At 52.9% G+C, this 21,751-nt stretch overlaps 1 protein-coding gene across 2 annotated transcripts in view; it reads left to right on the top strand.

Moving 5' to 3' along the window:
* Positions 1–21,751, top strand: part of DCDC2B (doublecortin domain containing 2B) — a 131,715-nt gene that overhangs the window by 86,287 nt on the left and 23,677 nt on the right. The window contains exons 16-17 of one of the 2 annotated variants that reach the window (XM_078680688.1): positions 8,227–8,277; positions 14,813–14,875. In XM_078680688.1, the coding sequence (XP_078536814.1) occupies positions 8,227–8,277; positions 14,813–14,875 (114 nt within the window). The remainder of the gene's footprint in view (positions 1–8,226; positions 8,278–14,812; positions 14,876–21,751) is intronic. The other variant, XM_078680689.1, reaches the window with a different exon arrangement.

Here is a 21,751-nt window from a genome sequence, read left to right on the forward strand (position 1 = left end):
AACTCCTTAGGACGCGACAGCCATTCCGGTGGAGGATGTCCTCGTGGCATCTTCAGCAACCCAGCTATGTCCAACACCTGCGAGAGGCGATCACCCACTACTGGCGGGAAAATCTAACGGATGATATGGACGCGGCGGTGGTCTGGGAGGCAATGAAGCCCACTATACGGGGGGTAGACATTGCGTGGTGTGCTGCGGCCCGTCGCAGACATCGGGAGTCAGCCACTGAAGCGGCCGCGCTAGTGGAAGACTTGGAGCGGCGAAGCCGGGGAGGGGGAGACGAGGTCGCGATACGATTGCTTCTCCAGGCACAACAGTCCTATGCCTCTATATTGATGGATGAGGCTAGGCAGGCGTGGTTGGCCACGCGGAGCAGAATATACCAGTGGGGAGATAAATCCTGTACCATGCTCCATAGGCTGTGTCAGCGCAGCCTTCAACCGATCGTACTGCCAGGTCTCACTGCTGAGGATGGCGTGGCGATTACAGACCCGGCCGAGCTGGCGGCGAGTTTTGCTAATTATTTCAAAGTGCAATACGCCCCGCGGGACTGCCTTTCCGTAGACGACGTAGCTAAATTCATAGTCGACTTGCCGCCTAGAGCGGTATCCGGTGAAACAAGGAAAACGCTTGATGCTCCCCTTACGGCTGATGAACTGGGGGAGGCACTGGGTCAACTTAATGTAGGGAAGGCACCTGGACCGAGCGGTTACCCCTGTGAATTTTTTAAGAAATTCCAACTCCAACTAGGATCCCATTATCGTTGTGCACTGGAGACGGCACGGGCGCAGGGTAAGTTGCCTCCGGACTGGCGCCATGCTGAAATTGTAGTTTTCCAAAAGCCGGGTATACCCCCTGACAGACATGACTCATATCGCCCCATCTCATTGCTCAATATAGAGGCTAAAATACTAGCAAAGGCTCTAGCTAACCGCTTACTCCCATATATGACGGATCTGGTCCACCCTGACCATGCCGGTTTTATGCCTCATAGGGCGACACGTCACAACATCCGGCGTGCACAGGCGGCGGTAGACGCCATGGGGGCCACCGGGGAACAGGCGGCTCTGTTACTGGCTGATATTCATAAAGCCTTTGATTCAGTTAGCTGGACGTACCTCTTCGCGCTCCTGCCTCGTCTCAACCTGGGCCCAGTGTTTCTGTCGTATATATCATTGCTGTACACGGATATCACGGCGTCGGTACGGGTCGCTGGGGCGATATCGGAAACGTTTACCATCGGACGAGGGACCCGTCAGGGGTGCCCACTGTCCCCATACTTATTCGCCTTAGCCATGGAGCCTCTGGCCTCTTGGGTGCGCATTGACGCACAGATGCGGGGCTTCGTGTGGACCGAGACTCTTGTGGATAGAATTGCCTTATATGCGGACGATGTCCTCTTTTTCCTTACCGACTTGTGCCGCTCGGGGCCCGAGTCTTAGAAATTATGCGAATCTTTGGGGAGGTCTCAGGCCTTTACCTAAATTTAGGCAAATCCACCCTGTGGGTCCTAGGGGACGGACTGGTGAGGGACCCCTGGGCATCTGGATTACAGTTGGCAACCGGAGGATTGAAATATCTGGGGGTGTTCCTATCCGACTCAAAGCACACCGCATGGGACCGCAACATAGTGCCGGTGTGGGAGAAGGTTCAGGCAGATATTAAAACATGGTCCCGGATGCCTCTAACCATTTTCGGTAGGTCTGCGATTTTCAAAATGGTGGCGCTCCCGCGTCTCTTATACCAGCTGCAGAACTACCCTCACCCCATCCCTCCCCAGTGGTTTCGACAGGTCAACTCGGCCTTGGGTCGTTTCTTGTGGGCTGGGGGAGCGGTCAGAGTGGCGCTACGGACATGCTTCCTATCCACATATTGTGGAGGCTTAGCCACCCCAGATCTACTGTCCTATTACCAAGCCTCCCAACTGCTAATACTTAATGAATGGTGGTACGGTGACAGGGGGGACCCGGCATACGCCCTGGAGCGCTCTCTGATGGGGGATAGTACACTGCACACGATTCTGTACTCAGCCCGGCTGCGGCAGACATTGCCATGCGTCACGAAAACTGTCTTTGCGGTGTGGCGGCAGGCGTTGCGTCGCATGGGCTGGTGGGGCAGGCTAACTGCGGAGACGCCGCTGTGGCACAATGGACGACTCCACGAACTGTCCACGCTGCCGGGATTTTATGGCTGGGATGCGATTGGGATTTCGACGCTGGGACATGTACTGTCCGGAGTCACTCTTAAACCGTTCCAAGAACTCAGTGCTGAGTTCCACATGCCCCAAACCCAATTCTATCGCTATTTACAATTTCGACACGCACTTACGCCCAGTATTACTAACCTAGAGTTGCTCCCCGACTTTAGCCCTGTTGAGGCGAAGGTATTCATGGGAGATCTCGGAGATAAGAAGGTCTCCCGTATCTACCAAACGATGGTCACTCATTGCTCCTCCACCCTGCTTCCCCTGAAGGCGGCTTGGGAGGCTGATGTTGGCCCCCTTGACGAAGATGACTGGAGGGAGGCCCTGGAATCCCCACGAGGGACCGCAATAGCAATGCGGCTTAGATTAATTCAGTTTAAGTATCTCCATAGGGCCTATTATACCCGAGAGCGGCTTTGGAGGGCAGGACTGATTGGTTCGCCGGAATGTCTGAGGTGTGGGGCTGCAGCGGGCACGCTGCTGCATACGGTGTGGTCGTGTCCTCGACTGATTGGCTTTTGGAGAGGTGTATGGAGCTCCCTGTCTGAAGTTGTGGGATGGGACCTCCCACGCACGCATCGATTAGGGTTGCTCCACATACTTGAGGGAGTTGGTGGGAATTTATATAAGCGCCATTTATTGTTGCTGGGGCTGGTAGTTGCCAAAAGAGACCTGGCCCGAGCGTGGAAGAGTGAACGAGCCCCCCCACTATGTGCATGGAAGGCCGGACTAGACTACTATATGGGGCTGGAACGGCCAGTGTTTGAGGCGAGAGGATGCCCCCGCAAACACTTCAAGATCTGGAAGAGGTGGGCAGACTATAGGGACTTGCCATTGGATCACCCTGTGGAACATGAGGAAGATGTGTAAGTGGTGGGTACCATACGGACCTGTAAATTGTGTCATGCCTGTCACACTACGAGCGAGCACCGAAGGTTTTCTATATGCACGTGCATAGGGTTAGGGAGGGATAAGGGGTGGGTAGTAGGGTAGTTGGGTAATGGGAGTTGGTGTAGGTAGGGGTGGGGGAGGGGGCTTATTTACTTGGTTTTACTACTACTCTTGATTGGTTATGGTTATTACAATGTAAACTGTACCACGATACTTGGTGGCGATCTCCTGATTGTGGGGAACCACTTTTCTAATCCTGCTTGAATCAATCAATAAAATTTGTTGTGAAAAAAAAAAACTCCCAGGCCGTGGACTTTTGTGAGAAAATTGTTATTAGAACAAACATATCTAGACCATATGAGACCTTGGATAACTGAATTTTTGGACATCAATAGAGGCTCAGCCCCCAGCAATATCGTTTGGGACTCATTTAAGGCCGCAATTCGCGGAGAGACTAAAAGCTTTTCATTCTCTCGTCAGAGGCTAATTCAGGAACAAACCAATGTGCGCGTTGATGAATTACGTCGGGCAGAGGTCCAGCTCACAAGTGCGATTAAGGATGGCTGTGACATAGCTTCTATCCAACTACAGGTCGCACGCATTAAAACCTCCCTGCTTGAGTTCTTTGGCTAGGATCTTGCTGCTAAATATTTACAGTATCGCTCGATGATGTTCGAGTTTGGTGAAAAATCTGGCAGGGTCCTTGCTAAGCGACTTCAGCAGCGCGGTTTAGCCAACCGTATCACCAGGATTCAGGATTCTAAGGGGCATATTCATGACACTCCTGAAGGCGTTCTGACGTTTTTTCAGAATTTTTTCGCTCTCTATACACCAAGGAAGTTAGCGACCTTACTATAGACCATGAATTTGGTACTTTTACTGCTGAGCTCAATACTTCTAAAATCCCAGACCATCAGAATGCTGCTCTTGCCGCACCCATAGGGTGGAATGAGGTGGAGTTAGCATTACATTCTTTGACCAATGGCAAAGCAGCTGGTCCTGATTTCATTCCCCTGGAATTTTACACTACATTCCGATCGGAAATTCGGGAGGATCTTCTAACAACTTTTAGAGATGCCCAGCTCTGTACTATTCAGGACTCCTGGCGTTTTACAACTATTATTCTGATTTAAAAAAAAGACAAGCCGGAGCTGGATCCTGCTTCATTTCGTCCGATCTCATTAATCAACACGGACAGTAAGATCTTCTCAAAAATTCTGGCTGCTAGACCAGCATTGGTGATATCCCCACTAGTCTCCATTCGCCAACACGGATTTATTCCTGGAAGGGACAGGGTGGACCATATCCGCCGTGTCATAGCACTACTGGACTGGGCCCAAGTCACAAGCTCTCCCCTAGGTGTAATCCTGTTGGACGCCGAAAAGGCGTTCGACAGGGTTGCCTGGGGGTTCTTGTGGAAAGTTCTCCACTGGAAGGTGTTTTGCCCAAATTTCATACACGATTTACAGTCACTCTACATTGCCCCCCAAGCAATGTTATCAATATCAGGCCTCCTTTCAAGATCATTTGATCTTAATAGGGGCACTAGACAGGGATGTCCTTGTTCGCCCCTGTTATTTGCTCTTTATATCGATCCGTTTATTAACAAAATTGAGCTTTCTTTAAACATATCCTCTGTCAAGATTAATGCGTCCGAATTCAAAGTTCTGGCATATGCCGATGATATTGCTGTTTTAACCAGCAATGTCTCATCCTCATTTTTAGCTATACAGAAGTTGGCGGAACTATATGGTCAACTTTCAGGTTATAAACTAAATGTTCAGAAAACCCAGGTTATTCAATCTACCACTATGGGCTCCTCGGATGCGCCAGTTGTCCAAAGCGCAAAGTACTTGGGGGTTAAAATTACAGCAGCAGTAGAGCTGCTACCGGAAATGAATATTCTACTTATTATAGAAACGGCCAACTCCACTTTGCGTAGGTTGGATAATTTACATCTTTCTTTATTTGGCAGGAGGAACGTACTAAAAATGCTGATCTTGCCAACATTTCTGTACATCTTTAGGACTATTCCTTTGGAATTCGCTCAGTCCAGTCTTGCCAGAGTAGAACGATGCTGTAACAGGTTTTTGTGGGGCTATCATTCCCCCCGTAGGGCTGCTAAATGGATGCATTTACCAATGGATAGGGGTGGGTGGTCAGTCCCCGATCTGCTGCTCTATAACTGGTCAGCTTTATTGCAACATCTAGCTTTACCACTCTTTGGGGTGAGAGCCTCACTTCCACCATCATGCACCCCTTCTATTTTTGAGATAGGCTTGGGGGACGATGCTAAGGGGGCTCTCTTGTCATTCCTTGAACCTAGCTATTACAAAAAAACTAAGTTGAAGGTCATTTTAGCTATGTACTCAGTTTGGAGGAATGTACGCCGGAAATGGTTAATCCCTAACATTAATTATTATACACCTTTGGCTGCTGCTAGGCTATTACCCTCTATTTTTCAAGATTTTGTTACAATTAGGTGGAGATTGCATGGTATTTTTATTTTGGGGGACTTAGTTTACGAGGGCAATATGGCTTCCTTTTCATTTTTAAAAGATAAATTCGGATTGGACACACATGAATTTTTCAATTATCTACAGATACGTAGTTATATTGATAAACTTCTTCATGACACCCCTATCGCACTCGTCAAAAATACACTTATGGAACTTATCTTGAGAAAGGCTCTAATTGGGGTTCTTTATCAAAATCTATTAACGGGCCTCCCAGATGACCTTTCTTCTCACAATACTAAATTGGATATTAAGTTAGGCAAGACTGGTATTGATATTTCTTCGGTATTGGATCTATCCAATTCTGTATTAATCTCTGGGAGCTTACGCTCCCAAAGTTATATGGCCCTCTTCGATCTTTATTATACTCCGGCCAAGATATCTAAATGGGGAGGAGGCAGTGGTCATGGTTGTCCAAGATGTGGTCGAGCAGCAGCCAATGATGTACACATGTTCTTTTCTTGCCCTAAACTGGATTTATTTTTTCAAGATGTTCAACAATTTATTAATAGCTCCCTTAAGATTTCGGTGGCGCTGTCTTCTGAATTAGTAATAACTGGTTGTGAAATTGATTGTTTGCTTAACAGATCAGCCTATGAATCCGCCTTTCTATGTATTGCTATGTCTCTAATTCGATTGTGTATAACCTCTGAATGGATTTGCCCGGTTCCCCCTTACCTTCATTAATTGGAGAGCAAGGATTCTAGCTCTCCATAATTTGGAATCAGCCGTGTTTCAAAAAGGTGGAAAGAGGAGGCGCGAGAAAGGTCTGAACATATGGGCGCCATTCACACAATGGCTGAACAACTGATTGTCTGAGTCTTTTGACCACAGCGTTTCCATGGGATGCTATATGTTTCTTTTGGTGCGGTGTGATTTGCCTGACCCCTGTTTTTCTGTGTTAGTTTTCTCCAAAAGTTCTGAAATTATGCTCTTTCGTTCTTTTTATACCCATAGTAAACTATGTATATACTTCTTTTTCGAAATGTTTGCCATGATATATTATTTGTTATGCTGTCTTCAATTAAGTTGTCAAGCTGATCAATAACATTTAAAAAAAATAAATAAATAAAGGGTTCACTGTCTTGTTCATAAAACACACTTTAGCAGTGCCCCAGTTTTTTGTAATACTATTTTCTGAAATGACGACTATGACCTTGCGGTCTTCCTCTGACAACATAAACACTTTGCCATGCTTCAAGGATGTTAGGCTTTGGGGCCAAGCCTTTTTGGTACTGGCCCTAAGCTTGGGAATTCCTTTACCTCTAACTTGAGACAGAATTCAAATTCGCTCTTTACTAAAGTTATAAAGACTTGCAGCCAGATTCATCATTAAAAATTGGGCTCGCAAAGGGCCAGATTCTGAGAATCTGGCCCTTTGCGAGCGCAATTTTTGCATTTGGGATTCATTAACCCAAATGCAAAAATCGCTAATTGCGAAATCGCAAAATTGCGAGGAATAGCATTTAAGGAATCTCTATTTGAGATTCCTTAAATGCAATTCATTAACCATTTTTAAATTGCGAATTCGCTATTTTTGGCCGCTATGTACCGCGAAGTCTGACTTCGTGGTAAATAGCGAAAACTTAGAAAAATGCACATTAGTGCATTTTTCTAAGTTGTATGTTACACACACACATGTCCTTTGGACATGTGTGTGCGCAACATCAGTCTACATTGACATTTCAGGGGTGCTACAGGGTGTCCTTTGGACACCCCTGGCACCCTTGAAATCGCATCCTAATTTGCGATTAGCAATTTGCTAATCGCAAATAAGGAAGCTGTAGGAATCGCAAATAAAATTATGATTTCTACATGAATCCCGTTTTGCAAGTCCTTAATAGCGATTCCTTAATAATTGCTATTAAGGACTCGCAAAATGGGACGATGATTAATCTGGGGGTTGGTGATTCTGATATAACTGGGGGTTTCCATGGCGGGTATTTGGTTAGCACCTAGTGCCGAGATATACTTCACAGAACAAATAACGTAGCACACGTTTAAGGCCTTTGATAGTTTGGTCAAGAAAGGCTTGGTAGTTAATTTGGGATTAACTCAGTTTAGTGAAGATGATATTAGGAGCGAGGGGTGTGGAATGGTTGCAAGGAGTGTGATAGTAGTAGCAATGCTGATGGAAGTGTATGATGGCATGATCAGCGGGGGAGGGGTCAATGTTTGAGAAAGGCTACTAGAAAGGAGAATCAGGTCTAAGGGATTTCTATGCATAGAATTGCATTCAGTCAAGTCGAATAAATGAGGTGGTGGAGGATGACTTTGGAAAATCAGGGGATGAGGGGCTGTGAGATAAGGATTGAGAGATTTGTTAATGTGAGTGCCAGGAAGGCTGTTGAAAATGAGTAGAAAGGAAAAAACAGACTGTAGTAATGTTACAGGGTAGAACGCATATTGTACACAAGGGTGCAGAGCACAAACCATTCAAATATAAGGCTACGGAGGGAGCATGAACAACATAAGTACGGCTAACAGAAGTGTGACATATTGGGAGTGTGAGTAATGGGTAAATTAGCAGGGGTGCGAGTAATTGTTGCAAATAGAAGATAATATGGAGTGCACTGCTAGATAAAGTTCTTTGTTTCTGATTGTTGAACTTTGCAGATTAATGAGGAGGACGTCACACCAAGGAAAAAGGCAGCAACTCCAAATCAGGTACAATAACAAACAAGCATTTACAATGCAATGGTTTCGCCTTTGGAAAAGTTAGAGCTATTGGCATTGTAAATGACAAAATTTGTATTTATGTGTTGGTTTTGAAAACAGATAAATAAATGGCATTGTCATTTACATTGCCATTAGGTTAATCTCGGCAGCCACTCTGCACTCCCTAGCATTCTGCAGTCACTCTGCACTCCCTAGCACTCCCTAGCAGTCTCTCTGCAGTCCCTAGCACTCCCTAGCACTCACTAGTCACTCTGCATTCTCTAGCACTCCCTAGTCACTCTGCACTCTCTAGCACTCCCTAGTCACTCTGCACTCTCTAGCACTCCCTAGCACTCACTAGTCACTCTGCACTCTCTAGCACTCCCTAGTCACTCTGCACTCTCTAGCACTCCCTAGGCACTCTGCACTCTCTAGCACTCCCTAGGCACTCTCTAGCACTCCATAGCACTGCAGCCAGCCTTCCCGCCCCAGACTGAGAGCCACTGAAGCGACGAGGAGGTCCGGGCACTCCCTGGGACGCTCCGTGCCAGGGGCTGAGGGTGGCGATTAGCGAACGTGCATTCCACCGGAAATCTTTGAAATAAATCCAGTTTAAAGAAAACGGAGGGTCGGTGGCAGTCAGAATAGAAATTCTATTAAAAAAATATATAACCTGCAACCCACGGGCTGGTCCAAGCTACGAGGGGAGATACGCAGCAGCGCGCGTCACCCGAAATAAACCCACGCAGAGAATAAAGTATCTAAGAGAAGAACTGGGCAAAAGCAAGACAAGCTGGTTAAATACAGTAAGACTTGTGGCAATCGGAGGTTTGAAGCCTGGCAACAATGTGATGCAGCCTAGATGAACAAGGCTTTGAGGCGCCTTCGGACCCGGGAGAGCAGGTGGGAAGCCGGGCACAGCGCTCGAGCCACATCCGGGGAGCCCGACTGGCAGGTCGGTGCCGGGGCTAAGGGGCGTGTGCACTGCCGCGGAGCCGGTGGGGCGGGCCAGAAGTCACCTTGAGGGTCCGCTCCGATAGAAGACAAGCGAAAGGACACCATGAAAACTTTCAGGGAGCCGAGCCTTCCAGCTGGCAAGACGAGCAATTCATTCCAACCTCCCCTGTCTGTCTCCCTCTCGTGGCCTCCTCCTCTCCCCTTCTTTCTGCCCTCCTCCTTCCTTCTTTCCCTCCCCTGCACTGCCCTGCCGCCCCCTTTCTGCCCTTTCTGAGCTATTGGCATTGTTAATGACAACATTTTTATTTGAGTTGGTTTTGAAAACAGATAAATAAATGGCATTTTGTCATTTACAATGCCAATAGCTTACTCTCGCAGCCTACACAATGGATACGCTCTACGTACATCCTCCAGATGTGTCTGCAATGCATGGCTTCACACCACCCAGTACCACCTTAATACCCAAATCAAATCAACAGGTGAGCAACACGCCATCCAGAACTCTCTGCAAAGCCTCCTCACACCATCTAAAGCCATGTGCACACCCTCCCCATCACCAGAGGAGGAGTACAGCCCCCCAGAAGCTTGTGTACAGCCCCTCACATCTTCCAGTACCCTGTGCACACCCTCTTACATACCCAACAAGGGATACAGCCTTCAAAACCCCATACGTGCCCAGTTCACAATAGCCAGTGCACTTTGCGCGCACACTAGACCTGGGGTACAGCCCTCATAACCCTTTCATTGACCTACTCCATCTAGTGACCTGCGCACACACACACCAGACGAGGGGCAAAGCCTCAAAAACTCACCATAGGGCACCCTGTGCACACCCTCTCACGCGCCAGATGAGGGATAGACGGTGCTAAATTTGTTAAATAAGTAAGTGCCAGGGCCTTCATCAGGAGGCCACTGCAGCTTGCACCTCCCATTGCCCCTGCCTGCTCTTTCAGTGACAGTACCAACGCAATTACTAACCACCACGCTCTTACAAGTGAGACAATTAGGACTATTCCGGGTCTCCACAACTGTAAGAGTGGCTTGGGTGGCAGGTATTAGTTATTTCTAAGGTCTGCTCTATTGAAATAAGAAACAACGTGTGCTCATCTCTAAATTAGACAATGAGCGCTGCCATGTTGCAGACTGTCAGATGTGCCGGTGTTGATAAATTAAGTGCCCATGTCAAGCACTGGAAACCACTGGATCAAATTAAGCACTGGGTATAGAGCCTCCAGAACCAGCTGCATGTCCTACTCACTCCAACCAGTGCTGTGTGAAACATCCTCTAATACATCAAATAAGTGATACAACCCCAACAACACTTTGCACGCTTCCTCACACCGTCTAGTGCCATGTGCACACCCTCTCACATAGCACACAACAGATGCAACCCTCATAACCCTTTGCACGTCCTACTCACACAGTCAGGTGCCATGTGCGCACCCTCACATATACACACACTAAACAAGGGACAATGCCACAAGTATCCATGCCATCCAATACCTTGTGCATAGCCTTCTCACACACGGGGTCACACACACACACACAAGTGCATCTACCAGACGTCCCTAAAGTAAACATTAAACGTGCCTACTCTGAATGGAGAACATATGACACCTTCCTGCAATGCACCAGCATGTTACACAAGGCGGGCAATGCACTAGTATTGCATTACATTTGTTTGGGAAAGTAATAGCCAGAGCCATAAGAATACAGCGTGTGAAAACTAACACTGATGTGGGCCGTGAGAGGCGGTGAAAAAAGTTAGAATACAGGATCGATTCCATCTTAAATGGATTGTGTTTGTGGTAATTTTGTGTGAGGGACATAAGACTTAAACCTGAACCAAACAGCAGATTCCCATACATGCAAGTACAGCGATGCAAATGTTTCACAGTGCAGAGGATGCACAGACAGCAGTGACTTGCGAACTGAGACTGGTAACACCACCGCCACCCACACGCTCATCCTACAGCAACAACAGTGAATTGTAAATCTGTAGACTTAGTATACCCAAAAAAAGTGACTTAGTAAAGCGGCCGGAGCTACTAACAAAGAAATGGGTTGTGGACAAAAGGCAAGTATATCCACCAATCAATCTTCTGTTCCATGTTTGAGCAACAGCCTATGTTGTGCAAAATGAAATTGAGAAACCGTGTACTCCAGGAACACAAGCAAGTAACAAATATGGCCAGACCCCACTATTCAATGAACTTTATCAAGCAAACTGATACTTTGCAAATAACAATGTAGAAACATACAGAATGTTGAGATCTTAGTCTCCAGCTCTGCTGTGTCCTGTCACAGAGGCGCATATGGAAGGGGTTAGGTCCAAAGTGGGGAAAGAGAGCTGGTACTAGATGCCCCGGCACCTGACATTCCAGGGATTCCCAGGTATAATTTACACCGCAGCCTCCAGTCTCCAGACTGCAGGAGCTGCACGGAAAGAGAGTACCAGTACCTCAGTGCAATTGAGAGCTGAACCCACTCACCTTACTCTTCACCTCCACGGTGCTGTTACTCTCCAGGAAGCGCAGGTTCTGCGACCTGCTGAAGCTGCGGTTTATGGCCACTGCTGCTTCGGACGCCTTGGCTGCGCTGGCTGGGGATGCAGGTGCCCCTACCGGGCGCGGAAGGCTATATGCAACTGCTTGTATCCGGGGGCTGTGCGCACTCCGGTGGGTAAATTCACTACCTCTCCCTGGACGCTAAGGATACTCTCCCACACCTTGTTCCCGCAGTTGCTCCAGACTCCTGGGATTGCTCACTCCTTTAGGTAGGGGAGGGGCCGCTTGCTGCTCTGGGGCAGTTGCCACTTCCTGACTGGGTGCAGCTTGGGCACGGACCTGGAGCGGCCTGCACCCAGGGAGTAGGCCGGACTGAGGTCTCCGATCTGCATGTACCTTTAATGCAGCGCAGCTGGCTTCTAGCGTTCCTCCTTGCAGGCCGCATGCAGGACGCCACACCTGTGCCGGCGACACCGGTGGGGGAATATCAGCAGTGTTTTTTTCTGGGTTTTTTTATTTCCTTTTTTTATGCGTTTTTATATAGCGCGGACTTTACCCGAAGGTGTCCGAGCGCTTCACAATAGCAACAGTAGTGATACATGAGGAGAAAATTACAAGTGAACAAATTACAAAAGCAAACGTTGACTCCATCTCCTATCCCATCAGTGATCGCCGTGCAAAAGAGATGCAAAGTTTCACGTGTAAAGGCAACACCGCTCTGTTTCAGACCCTGTCGTGGCCTGCCACCTCGCCTCCTCCCACCCAAAAGACACAGGAAGCGGGGAGGCAATATCAAAGACCCGAACTGCCTCGGAGAACCAGGACTGACCGCTGGACCCTCATGGGGCCTCTTCTAGGGAGCCCGCCCGAGCCTGGCACCCGCACAATAAGGGAAGCACGAAATCTTGAAAACTGGCACAACATGCCCCTTTCTCGAGTTCCATTGGTCCGAGTGACCCCCCGCCACCAAACGGATCTAACGCACAGAGACGATCATTCTGGGCACACACTGAAGTCTCCTGGAAGTGGAACATCACTCCCTCCATCAAACAACTTAACAGCAGAAATGCTGCATTTTAGGAACATTCTGACCTCCCCAATCCATATATACCCCCCTAAGCCCGGATACAATTCCCCCAACAACAGATCTGTAAATAAGTGACTTGGGTGTCAGACACGTTGCTGCTCCTACCCCCTCCTCTAGGCTCTAAACACACTCTCAGCGCACTGAAGGCGGCCCCAAGCGATGTGCGCCCAGACATCGGTGTGAACTTCTGTGGCTGTCTCAGCTCGTATCTAACACCGAGCACATGATGCGGGGCACTTCTAGTGGAAACACAGGAACTCAGAGACCACAGGCTCTCTCCCCACACTCCATACCCCCCCCTTTACCGGGGGCACGCACTGCCTTTTCTACCCCCAGCCGGGCAGCGGGGACGTCGCCCAGACTCGAGCACAAAGCACAGCCCCGCACAAAAGATGGCAGAAGTTCGGGTCCTACCTTGAGACAGAGTGTCCGAGAGAGTCAAAATCCAGAAGAGCAAGATCAGCATGCTCCCTACTGCGGCCCCCAGGCGGCGGCTGAGTGTCGGGGGGCTTGACAAGGGGGGTGTCCGTTCCTTGGCGTCGCCGTCCTTTCTTCCTCCTCAATGTTCCTCCAGATAAATCATCCCCCACTGAAACGAGCTGCCAGACCGTCCGCCCCCTTGCCTCTCACACACTCTCGCGCACACAAAAAAGTCTTGTGTTAAGAGTCATGAAGTGAACACAGGCAGTGACGGCAGGTGGCTACACTGCTTCAGTCCCACTTGCAGTGCGAATTCGCTGCTCTCACCCTGCCTTGGCGCTTCAAGCCAATGTGCACCGGAACCAGCCAGGACTCTGAGCTGTACTGGGGGGGCGGAAAGGCACAGGGAGGGGGCGGGAGAGGACACGGACGGCCGGAAACGGCCGGAAACATTGCCAGGACAGCGAGGGGGGGCGGAAAGGCACAGGGAGGAGGCGGGAGAGGACACGGACCGCCGGAAACGGCCGGAAACATTGCCAGGACAGCGAGGGGGGGCGGAAAGGCACAGGGAGGGGGCGGGAGAGGACACGGACGGCCGGAAACGGCCGGAAACATTGCCAGGACAGCGAGGGGGGGGCGGAAAGGCACAGGGAGGGGGCGGGAGAGGACATGGACGGCCGGAAACGGCCGGAAACATTGCCAGGACAGCGAGGGGGGGCGGAAAGGCACAGGGAGGGGGCGGGAGAGGACACGGACGGCCGAAACGGCCGGAAACATTGCCAGGACAGCGAGGGGGGGCGGAAAGGCACAGGGAGGGGGCGGGAGAGGACACGGACGGCCGGAAACGGCCGGAAACATTGCCAGGACAGCGAGGGGGGGCGGAAAGGCACAGGGAGGGAGCGGGACGGACGGCGGGAGGGGGCGGGAGAGGACAGCGCTTCTGAATTCACTTTCAGTGAAAGGGGAGGGAACGGGAAAAAACGTAACTCCGCCCTGGGAAAAAATCTCCGGAACGCCCCCGAATCTGGTCCAGCCTTGATGGACAGATCCGGCACTCAATGGCTAGCCTCCATTTATGGAGCTAGCCAATGAGAGCCGGGGGACGTTCCAGGAGTCCTTATTGACGACATAGGATTTCACCTGCGCTGAAGAGCTGCGCAGAGCGCAGCCTTCGGCAGGCGAAACCCAAAAATAAATAATGAATAGGGGGGTAGAGGGTGTGAGGAATGTGGGTACAAGAAAGAGTAAATCTGAGTAATGGGGATGCTAGCCATGCGAATAATGAGAGTGTGAATAATGGGCAATAAAAGAATGGGTGCAACTAACTAGGGTGCTAATACAGCTAGTCTACCAAATGCGAGTAACAGGTAAGTAAATAGCAGGGTGTGAGTAATAGAGAATGAAATAAAGGGCACGGATTGGTGTATCTAAGGCAGAGCTAGTAATGGTGTTGCAAGAAATCGGAGTGCAAGTAACAGCAGGTGTTATGGCTGTGAGGAACAGATGTGAGCAACAGTGGGTTGAGTATTTTGGATTGCCCTCGGTGAGCAAACCTCTCTTCTGTTTCTCTCAGCAGATTGAAGAGGTTATCAAGGAGAAGCCAACGCCGAGAAAGAAGGGTGCAGCTCTCAGCCAGGTCAGTGACCAGTACTAGGCAGGGCCTGGTGTACAAGTAATACAGCAGCTGCAAACAGAAGCATGTGTTATGGAGATGCAAGTTATGGGGCAGATGTTTTAGAGGTGTGATGACGCTGGCTTCAGGTAATGTGGGAGCTGGTCATGAAGGGCATTACTAAAGGGCAGCGTTCAAAGGATACAACTAACAGGCGTGTGCAAGTAATGGGTGTGTGTTGGAAAGGCGATCCCAGGGGAGACAGAAGATGTCGGACTGCCCGCCCCAAGACCCACCTTTCTCTATGGAAGAGGCCGAGCGCCGTAGGGAGGCCTCCTTGGCGAGACTCCTCGCCTACAATCGTAACAGCGGAGCAATCACACTACCACAGACGGACACCACACGAAGGAATATTCTCAAGAATCTTTATATAAGAAATGAAGGCACGTTCTCGTAAGATGATAACACAGGGATCGAGGGATCCGTAAAGTCTTGGCTTCGGGAAAAGTGGGGTAGCGGGACAGTCTTGGCACCAACTGGTGCGTGGATAGTTCCAGGGGTCAGGCCGCGACAGCGTCAGCAGGGCCTCGAAGGTGGTTGCAGTTTGGTCAGGCCGCAACAGCGTCAGCAGGGCCTCGAAGGTGGTTCAGTTCGGTCAGGCCGCGACAGCGTCAGCAGGGCCTCGAAGGTGGTTTCAGCTTGGTCAGGCCGCGACAGTGTCAGCAGGGCCTCGAAGGTGGTTTCAGCTTGGTCAGGTTGCGACAGCGTCAGCAGGGCCTCGAAGGTGGTTTCAGCTTGGTCAGCCCGCGACGGCGTCAGCAGGGCCTTGAAGGTTCCAGGTACATGAGTTCAGATCAGGATCAGCCGCGACAAGGTCAGCAGGGCTTCGACTCCAAGATACAACTGAAGTCCCAATCCAGGGCTGGCCCAGATATAGGACTGGAGTCCTTTGATGTCCGGAACCTCGCGCCTGGGGGTCAGAGGGGCCGGGATGAAGGTGTCCAGACACCCAGCAGGGGGGTGGAGCCAGCGCCCAGGGAGGCTGGAGGGCGATCGATACCAGGCGTCCGGGGACGGCTGGAGGGCCATCGAAACTCCCCTTCCTCCGGGATCTGTCGAGTGGCCACTCGACCACCTGGGTGGATCTTGGTGCCTCGATGTCGGGGCTTCGCTGGGTCCGGGCGAGGGATGGCTGCGGCCACGTGCTCGTGACGTGATGGCCCAAGATGGAGTCGGGCCGGGAATGGTGGCCTGGCATGGTCGCCAGACCGGCAGTGTTGGCGAGCAGGGTCCGCCGAGGTCCCAGGTGGGGAGCCGTGGGTTGCCAGGGGGGCTGCTCTCGTCGGTGGTTCGGGTTCAGGGGGGTCGACAGCGGGTCGACGGAGGCCCGATGTCGTCCCGGGCCCGCCGTGCGGGAGGGGTAGGACCACGCCACGAGGCCGGGTCCAACACACGTCCCCTCCAGCTGAAGGTGGGGAGAGTCACCCATCTTCCTGGGGATTCTCCTCGTCGAGGCGGAAGAAGCGGGACAGGCCGTCAGCGTTGGCGTGGTCGTTGCCAGGGCGATGCTCCACAGTGAAGTCCATCCCTTGGAGGGAGATGGACCATCGCAGCAGTTTTGGGTTTTCTCCACGCATCTGCATCAGCCACCGCAGGGGCCGGTGGTCAGTCTGGACCCGGAAGTGGGTGCCGAAGAGGTAGGGCCTGAGTTTCTTGAGGGCCCACACGACGGCGAAGGCCTCCCTCTCAATGGTGCTCCATCGCTGTTCTCTGGCCAGCAGCCGCCGGCTGATGAAGGCCACAGGATGGTCAATCCCCTCGGGGTCAATCTGAGATAGGACCGCCCCGATGCCGTGCTCTGAGGCGTCGGTCTCGACTACGAACTCCCGGCTGTAGTCAGGGGCTTGGAGCACAGGGGCGGTGCACATGGCTGCTTTCAACGTCTCGAAGGCCACCTGACACGCGGGTGTCCATTGTACTTTCTGTGGCCGGTTCTTCGAGGTCAGCTCAGTGAGGGGCCCCACAATGCTCCCATAGTTCTTGATGAAGCGCCGATAATATCCAGTGAGCCCCAGGAAGGCTCGGACGGCGGTCTGGGTGACCGGGGGCTCCCAGGCTACGATGGCATCAATCTTGGGTCGGAGGGGAGCCACGTGGCCGCTCCCCACTTGGTGTCCCAGGTAGGTCACGGACCCTTGACCTATCTGGCACTTGCTGGCTTTCACAGTTAGTCCGGCCCGTCGGAGGGCCGTCAGGACCTCCCAGAGGTGCTTCAGGTGCTCGGCCCAGTGGAGGCTGTACACCGCAATGTCGTCTAGGTAGGCGGCACTGAATTCTTCTAGCCCCGCCAGCACTTTGTTCACCAGTCTCTGGAAGGTGGCTGGGGCGTTTTTCATACCGAAGGGCATCACCTTCAATTGGAAGTGGCCATCGGGTGTTGAGAAGGCCGATCGCTCCTGGGTGCCAGGGGTGAGGCCGATCTGCCAGTACCCGGCTGTGAGGTCGAAGGTACTGAGGTACTTGGCGGCTCCCAGGCGGTCGATTAGTTCACCCGCCCGGGGGATGGGATGTGCGTCGGTTCTGGTCACAGCATTCAGCCCCCGGTAGTCGACACAAAACCTGAGTTCTGGAGGGGTGCCAGGTGCGGCGGCTTTGGGGACCAGGACAACTGGGCTGGCCCAGGGACTGTCGGAGGGTTCGACCACCCCCAGGGCCAGCATTTTGGTAACTTCCGTCTGGATGCAGGCCCGAACTCGGTCGGGAACTCGGTAGGCCCGGTGTCGCACTGGCTGGCTGTCCCCGGTGTCGACATCGTGGACACACCACTGGGTAACCCCGGGGGTGAGGGAGAACAGGTCCGTGAATCGTCCCAACAGCTCTTGGCAGTCTCGGCGCTGTGCGGGGGTCAGGTCGGAGGAGAGAGAGATTCCTTCGACGGAGCCGTCCTTCTCAGCGCACCTTAGGAGGTCGGGCAGGGGCTCGGAGTCGTCTTCGGCCCCATCATCTGTAGCTAGCAGCAGGCTCAGTTCTGTGCGGGCAAAATGAGGCTTGAGCCGGTTGGCGTGCAGAACCCGGAGGGGGTTTCGGGGTGACTCCATGTCCACGAGATAGGTGACAGGGCTCTTGCGCTCGATCACTTTGAAGGGGCCCGACCATTTGTCCTGGAGGGCACAAGGTTCGACCGGGGACATGACCCAGACCTGCTGGCCCGGCTCGAACTCGATGGACGAAGAGTTCTGGTCATACCAGCGTTTCATGTCCTCCTGACTGGCCTCAAGGTTGGCCTCGGCAAGGGCCCGGAACTTCCGAGTCTGGCTTCGGAGGGTCAGGAGGTACTGGTAGACATCTGGCGGTGCGTTTTGGACGGTAGTTTCCCAGCCTTCTTTGACCAGGCTGAGGGGACCTCGGACAGGGTGCCCGTACAAGAGTTCAAAGGGGCTGAACCCCAGGGATTTCTGTGGTACCTCCCGATAGGCGAACAAGAGGCAGGGCAGCAGGACGTCCCATTTGCGGCGGAGGGGCTCTTCTAAGCCCTGGATCATCCCCTTGAGTGTTCGGTTGAACCGCTCCACCAGTCCATTCCCTTGGGGGTGATACGGGGTGGTGAACTTATACGTGACCCCGCACTGTTGCCACAGGGACCACATATACTTCGATATAAAGTTTGTGCCCCGATCGCTCACGACTTCTCGGGGGAACCCCACTCTGGAAAAGATCCCCATCAGTGCTCGGCCCACCACGGGAGCCGTTATGGTTCGGAGGGGGATGGCTTCGGGATAGCGGGTGGCATGGTCCACCAGGACGAGGATGAAGCGATGCCCTTGCGAGGTTTGGGGGTCCAGGGGCCCCACGATGTCGATCCCCACTCGCTCGAAGGGGGTGGTCACCACTGGAAAGGGTTGGAGCAGGGCCTTCACTTTCCCCCGCTCTTTCCGCTGGCTTGGCATGTCGGGCAGGTGCGGCAGTGGTTATGCACATCGTTGCGCATTTTCGGCCAGTAGAAATGGGTCACCAGACGGCTGTAAGTTTTGTCCTGCCCCAGGTGCCCGGCGAGGGGCACATCGTGTGCCAGGTTCAAGAGGAAGTCTCTGAATCGTAGGGGGACCACCAACACTCGGCTGGCCCCCAGCTCGGCAATTTTTTGTTCACTGTATAGGAGGCCGTGGTCCCAGTAGACCCAGTGGGACCCCGAGGTGTCCCCGGCAGCTTGGGCTGTGGCTTGCTGCCGGGTCCCCTCGAGGGAGGGGCAGGCCTTCTGTTCCTGCTGGAATTGTTCTTGGGTGGGACCACCCTCCTGGCGCCATTGGGCTAGTTCGGGTAGGTTGCCGAGCTCGGTGTTGTCTTCGTGGTCGGGCTCTAAGGGCCCGGGTTCAAGGTTGGATTCTTCGTGGACTGCGGGCGGTGGTGGCGCGGGCCACTCCGGCTCTTCCGTCGGGGCGGCCTCGGTCGCCGCCGGGGCCCGGGCAGTCATAGATCGGGTCGTAGCGCAGACCCACTCTGGTAGTCCCATCATCCCCAGATGTTCTCTCCGCTCGACTTGGGCCCAGGGAGAGCTCTCGAGGTCGTTTCCGAGGAGGCAGTCCACGGGGGCGTCGTCCCGGACGGTCACCTTGAGGATGCCCGACACCCCCCCCACTCGAAGGGGATTCGGGCCATCTGACACAGAGTCTCGGAGTTGTCGGCGGCCCTCACGGGGCATCGCACGTTTGGTATGATCTGTTCGGGGGTCACCAGGTGGCAGCGGACGGCCGTTACACTGGCTCCCGTGTCTCGGAGGGCTTCGGTCCGTCGTCCATTGATGTGGACCCACTGACGGTATTTTTTAGTGTTGCTCTGTAGCGGGGCCCGGGGGACCATGTCTCTTTCACCCAGGCAGGCTAGGGCCATGGCGGCCGGTTCATACTCTGTCTGATCTTCATTGTAGACTTCTTCGTCTTCTTCGCCCCCTTCCCCCAGGGCTGCTGCAGCGAACTGGCGGGTCGGAGGCCCGGTGGTGCCGGGACGCTGGTTCATGGGGCAGAGGGGGTCACTGGCATAGTGACCGGGCCGCTGGCATCTGTGGCAAGTAATGTTCGGGCGGGGCCCCGGCCGTGCGGTAGGGGGCCCTCTTCTGGTCAGGGATGGCGAAGTGTTATTCGGGGGGGACCCCCGAGGTGGGCTCCTTCCCGGGGCCGGCGGAAAGTCTCGGCTCCTGTTCTGGCCTCCTCTGCCGCCCCGCTGGCGGGGGTGCCCCGGGCCGTTCCGTCCCGTTTCTCCGATCGGGGTCCGGGGGACCCAGGTGTTCACCCATCGATCAGCCTCGACGGCGAGTTTTCGGGGCTCGGTGAGCTTGCTGTCGAGGAGATGCTGTCTAAAAGCAGTTGTTGGAGAGGTGCTCCCAAACGATGAGGTCGAACAGCTGCTCGTAGGTGGACACTTTGCTGCCCTTTAGCCATCCTTCTAGGGCCCGGCTATAAAAGTTTACGTATTCCACCCACGTGGTACCGGGGATCTTTTTGCAATCCCTGAACCTCTGTCGGTACATCTCGGGGGTGAGGCCATACCGGGTGAGCAGGGCGTCCTTCATGTGGTCATAGGAGGACATCACGTCCTCGGCCAGTTCTAGCAGGGTGTCTCTTCCTTCGCTGACAAATCTCCCCCATAAGCCTGCACCCCAATCTTTTCGCGGGATGCGGTGCGCGGTCATGGCAACTTCATATGCCTTGAACCATTGTTGGATATCGTCATTCTTGTAGAATTCCTTGACGATATCCTTGGGAATGTGGACCTTTGGGTCGGCAGGAGGTGGAGGGTTCTGGGTTACCACGGCGCCAGCCTCTTCGATTTTGGCTTTGATCTCCAGTTCTTTGAGGCCCCGCTCGTGTTCGTACGTGAGCTTTTTTTCCTCCAATTCTCTTTGCCTCCGCCTCTCTTCCAGATCTCCCTCTAATCGTAGTTGCTCAATGGCCATTTTCTTTTCTGCTAATTGAAGTTCTCCGTCCAGCCGGAGTCGGGCGAGCTCTAGTTCATGGAGCCGACTCCTCTCTCGCTCCCGGGTGTCTTCGTGGGAGAGGCCCGGTTCTCTGTTGGCGGTTCTTTCTTCCACGGGGGTTATGGCTGTACTCAGGGGTACTTCTAGGACAATGTCATCGTTAGTTTGTGGTGGGGTCGCCCCGGTCTCCACCCATGTTTGCAGCGCTTCTTTAAAATCGTCTTTTGTGCTTAGTCCGGTGGTAGCGATACCCAGGGCTTTGCAGAATTGTTTGAGTTCTTTATGGGTGTACTCTTCTAGTCGTTCCTTCTGGAATTCTGTGGTTGTTCCGGCTTCCTTAGTACTCATGGTTGCTGTGTGCCTCTGTTAGTAGTGGCGAGTTACTCGCTGTACGATTTGCGCGGGCTCGGATCCCGTCGCTTGCCACCAATGTTGGAAAGGCGATCCCAGGGGAGACAGAAGATGTCGGACTGCCCGCCCCAAGACCCACTTTTCTCTATGGAAGAGGCCGAGCGCCGTAGGGAGGCCTCCTTGGCGAGGCTCCTCGCCTACAATCGTAACAGCGGAGCAATCACACTACCACAGTTGGACACCACATGAAGGAATATTCTCAAGAATCTTTATATAAGAAATGAAGGCACGTTCTCGTAAGATGATAACACAGGGATCGAGGGATCCGTAAAGTCTTGGCTTCGGGAAAAGGGGGGTAGCGGGACAGTCTTGGCACCAACTGGTGCGTGGATAGTTCCAGGGGTCAGGCCGCGACAGCGTCAGCAGGGCCTCGAAGGTGGTTGCAGTTTGGTCAGGCCGCGACAGCGTCAGCAGGGCCTCGAAGGTGGTTCAGTTTGGTCAGGCCGCGACAGCGTCAGCAGGGCCTCGAAGGTGGTTTCAGCTTGGTCAGGCCGCGACAGTGTCAGCAGGGCCTCGAA

Source organism: Lissotriton helveticus, chromosome 3_1, assembly GCF_964261635.1.
Source record: "Lissotriton helveticus chromosome 3_1, aLisHel1.1, whole genome shotgun sequence".
In the NCBI taxonomy this organism is placed as follows: domain Eukaryota; kingdom Metazoa; phylum Chordata; class Amphibia; order Caudata; family Salamandridae; genus Lissotriton; species Lissotriton helveticus.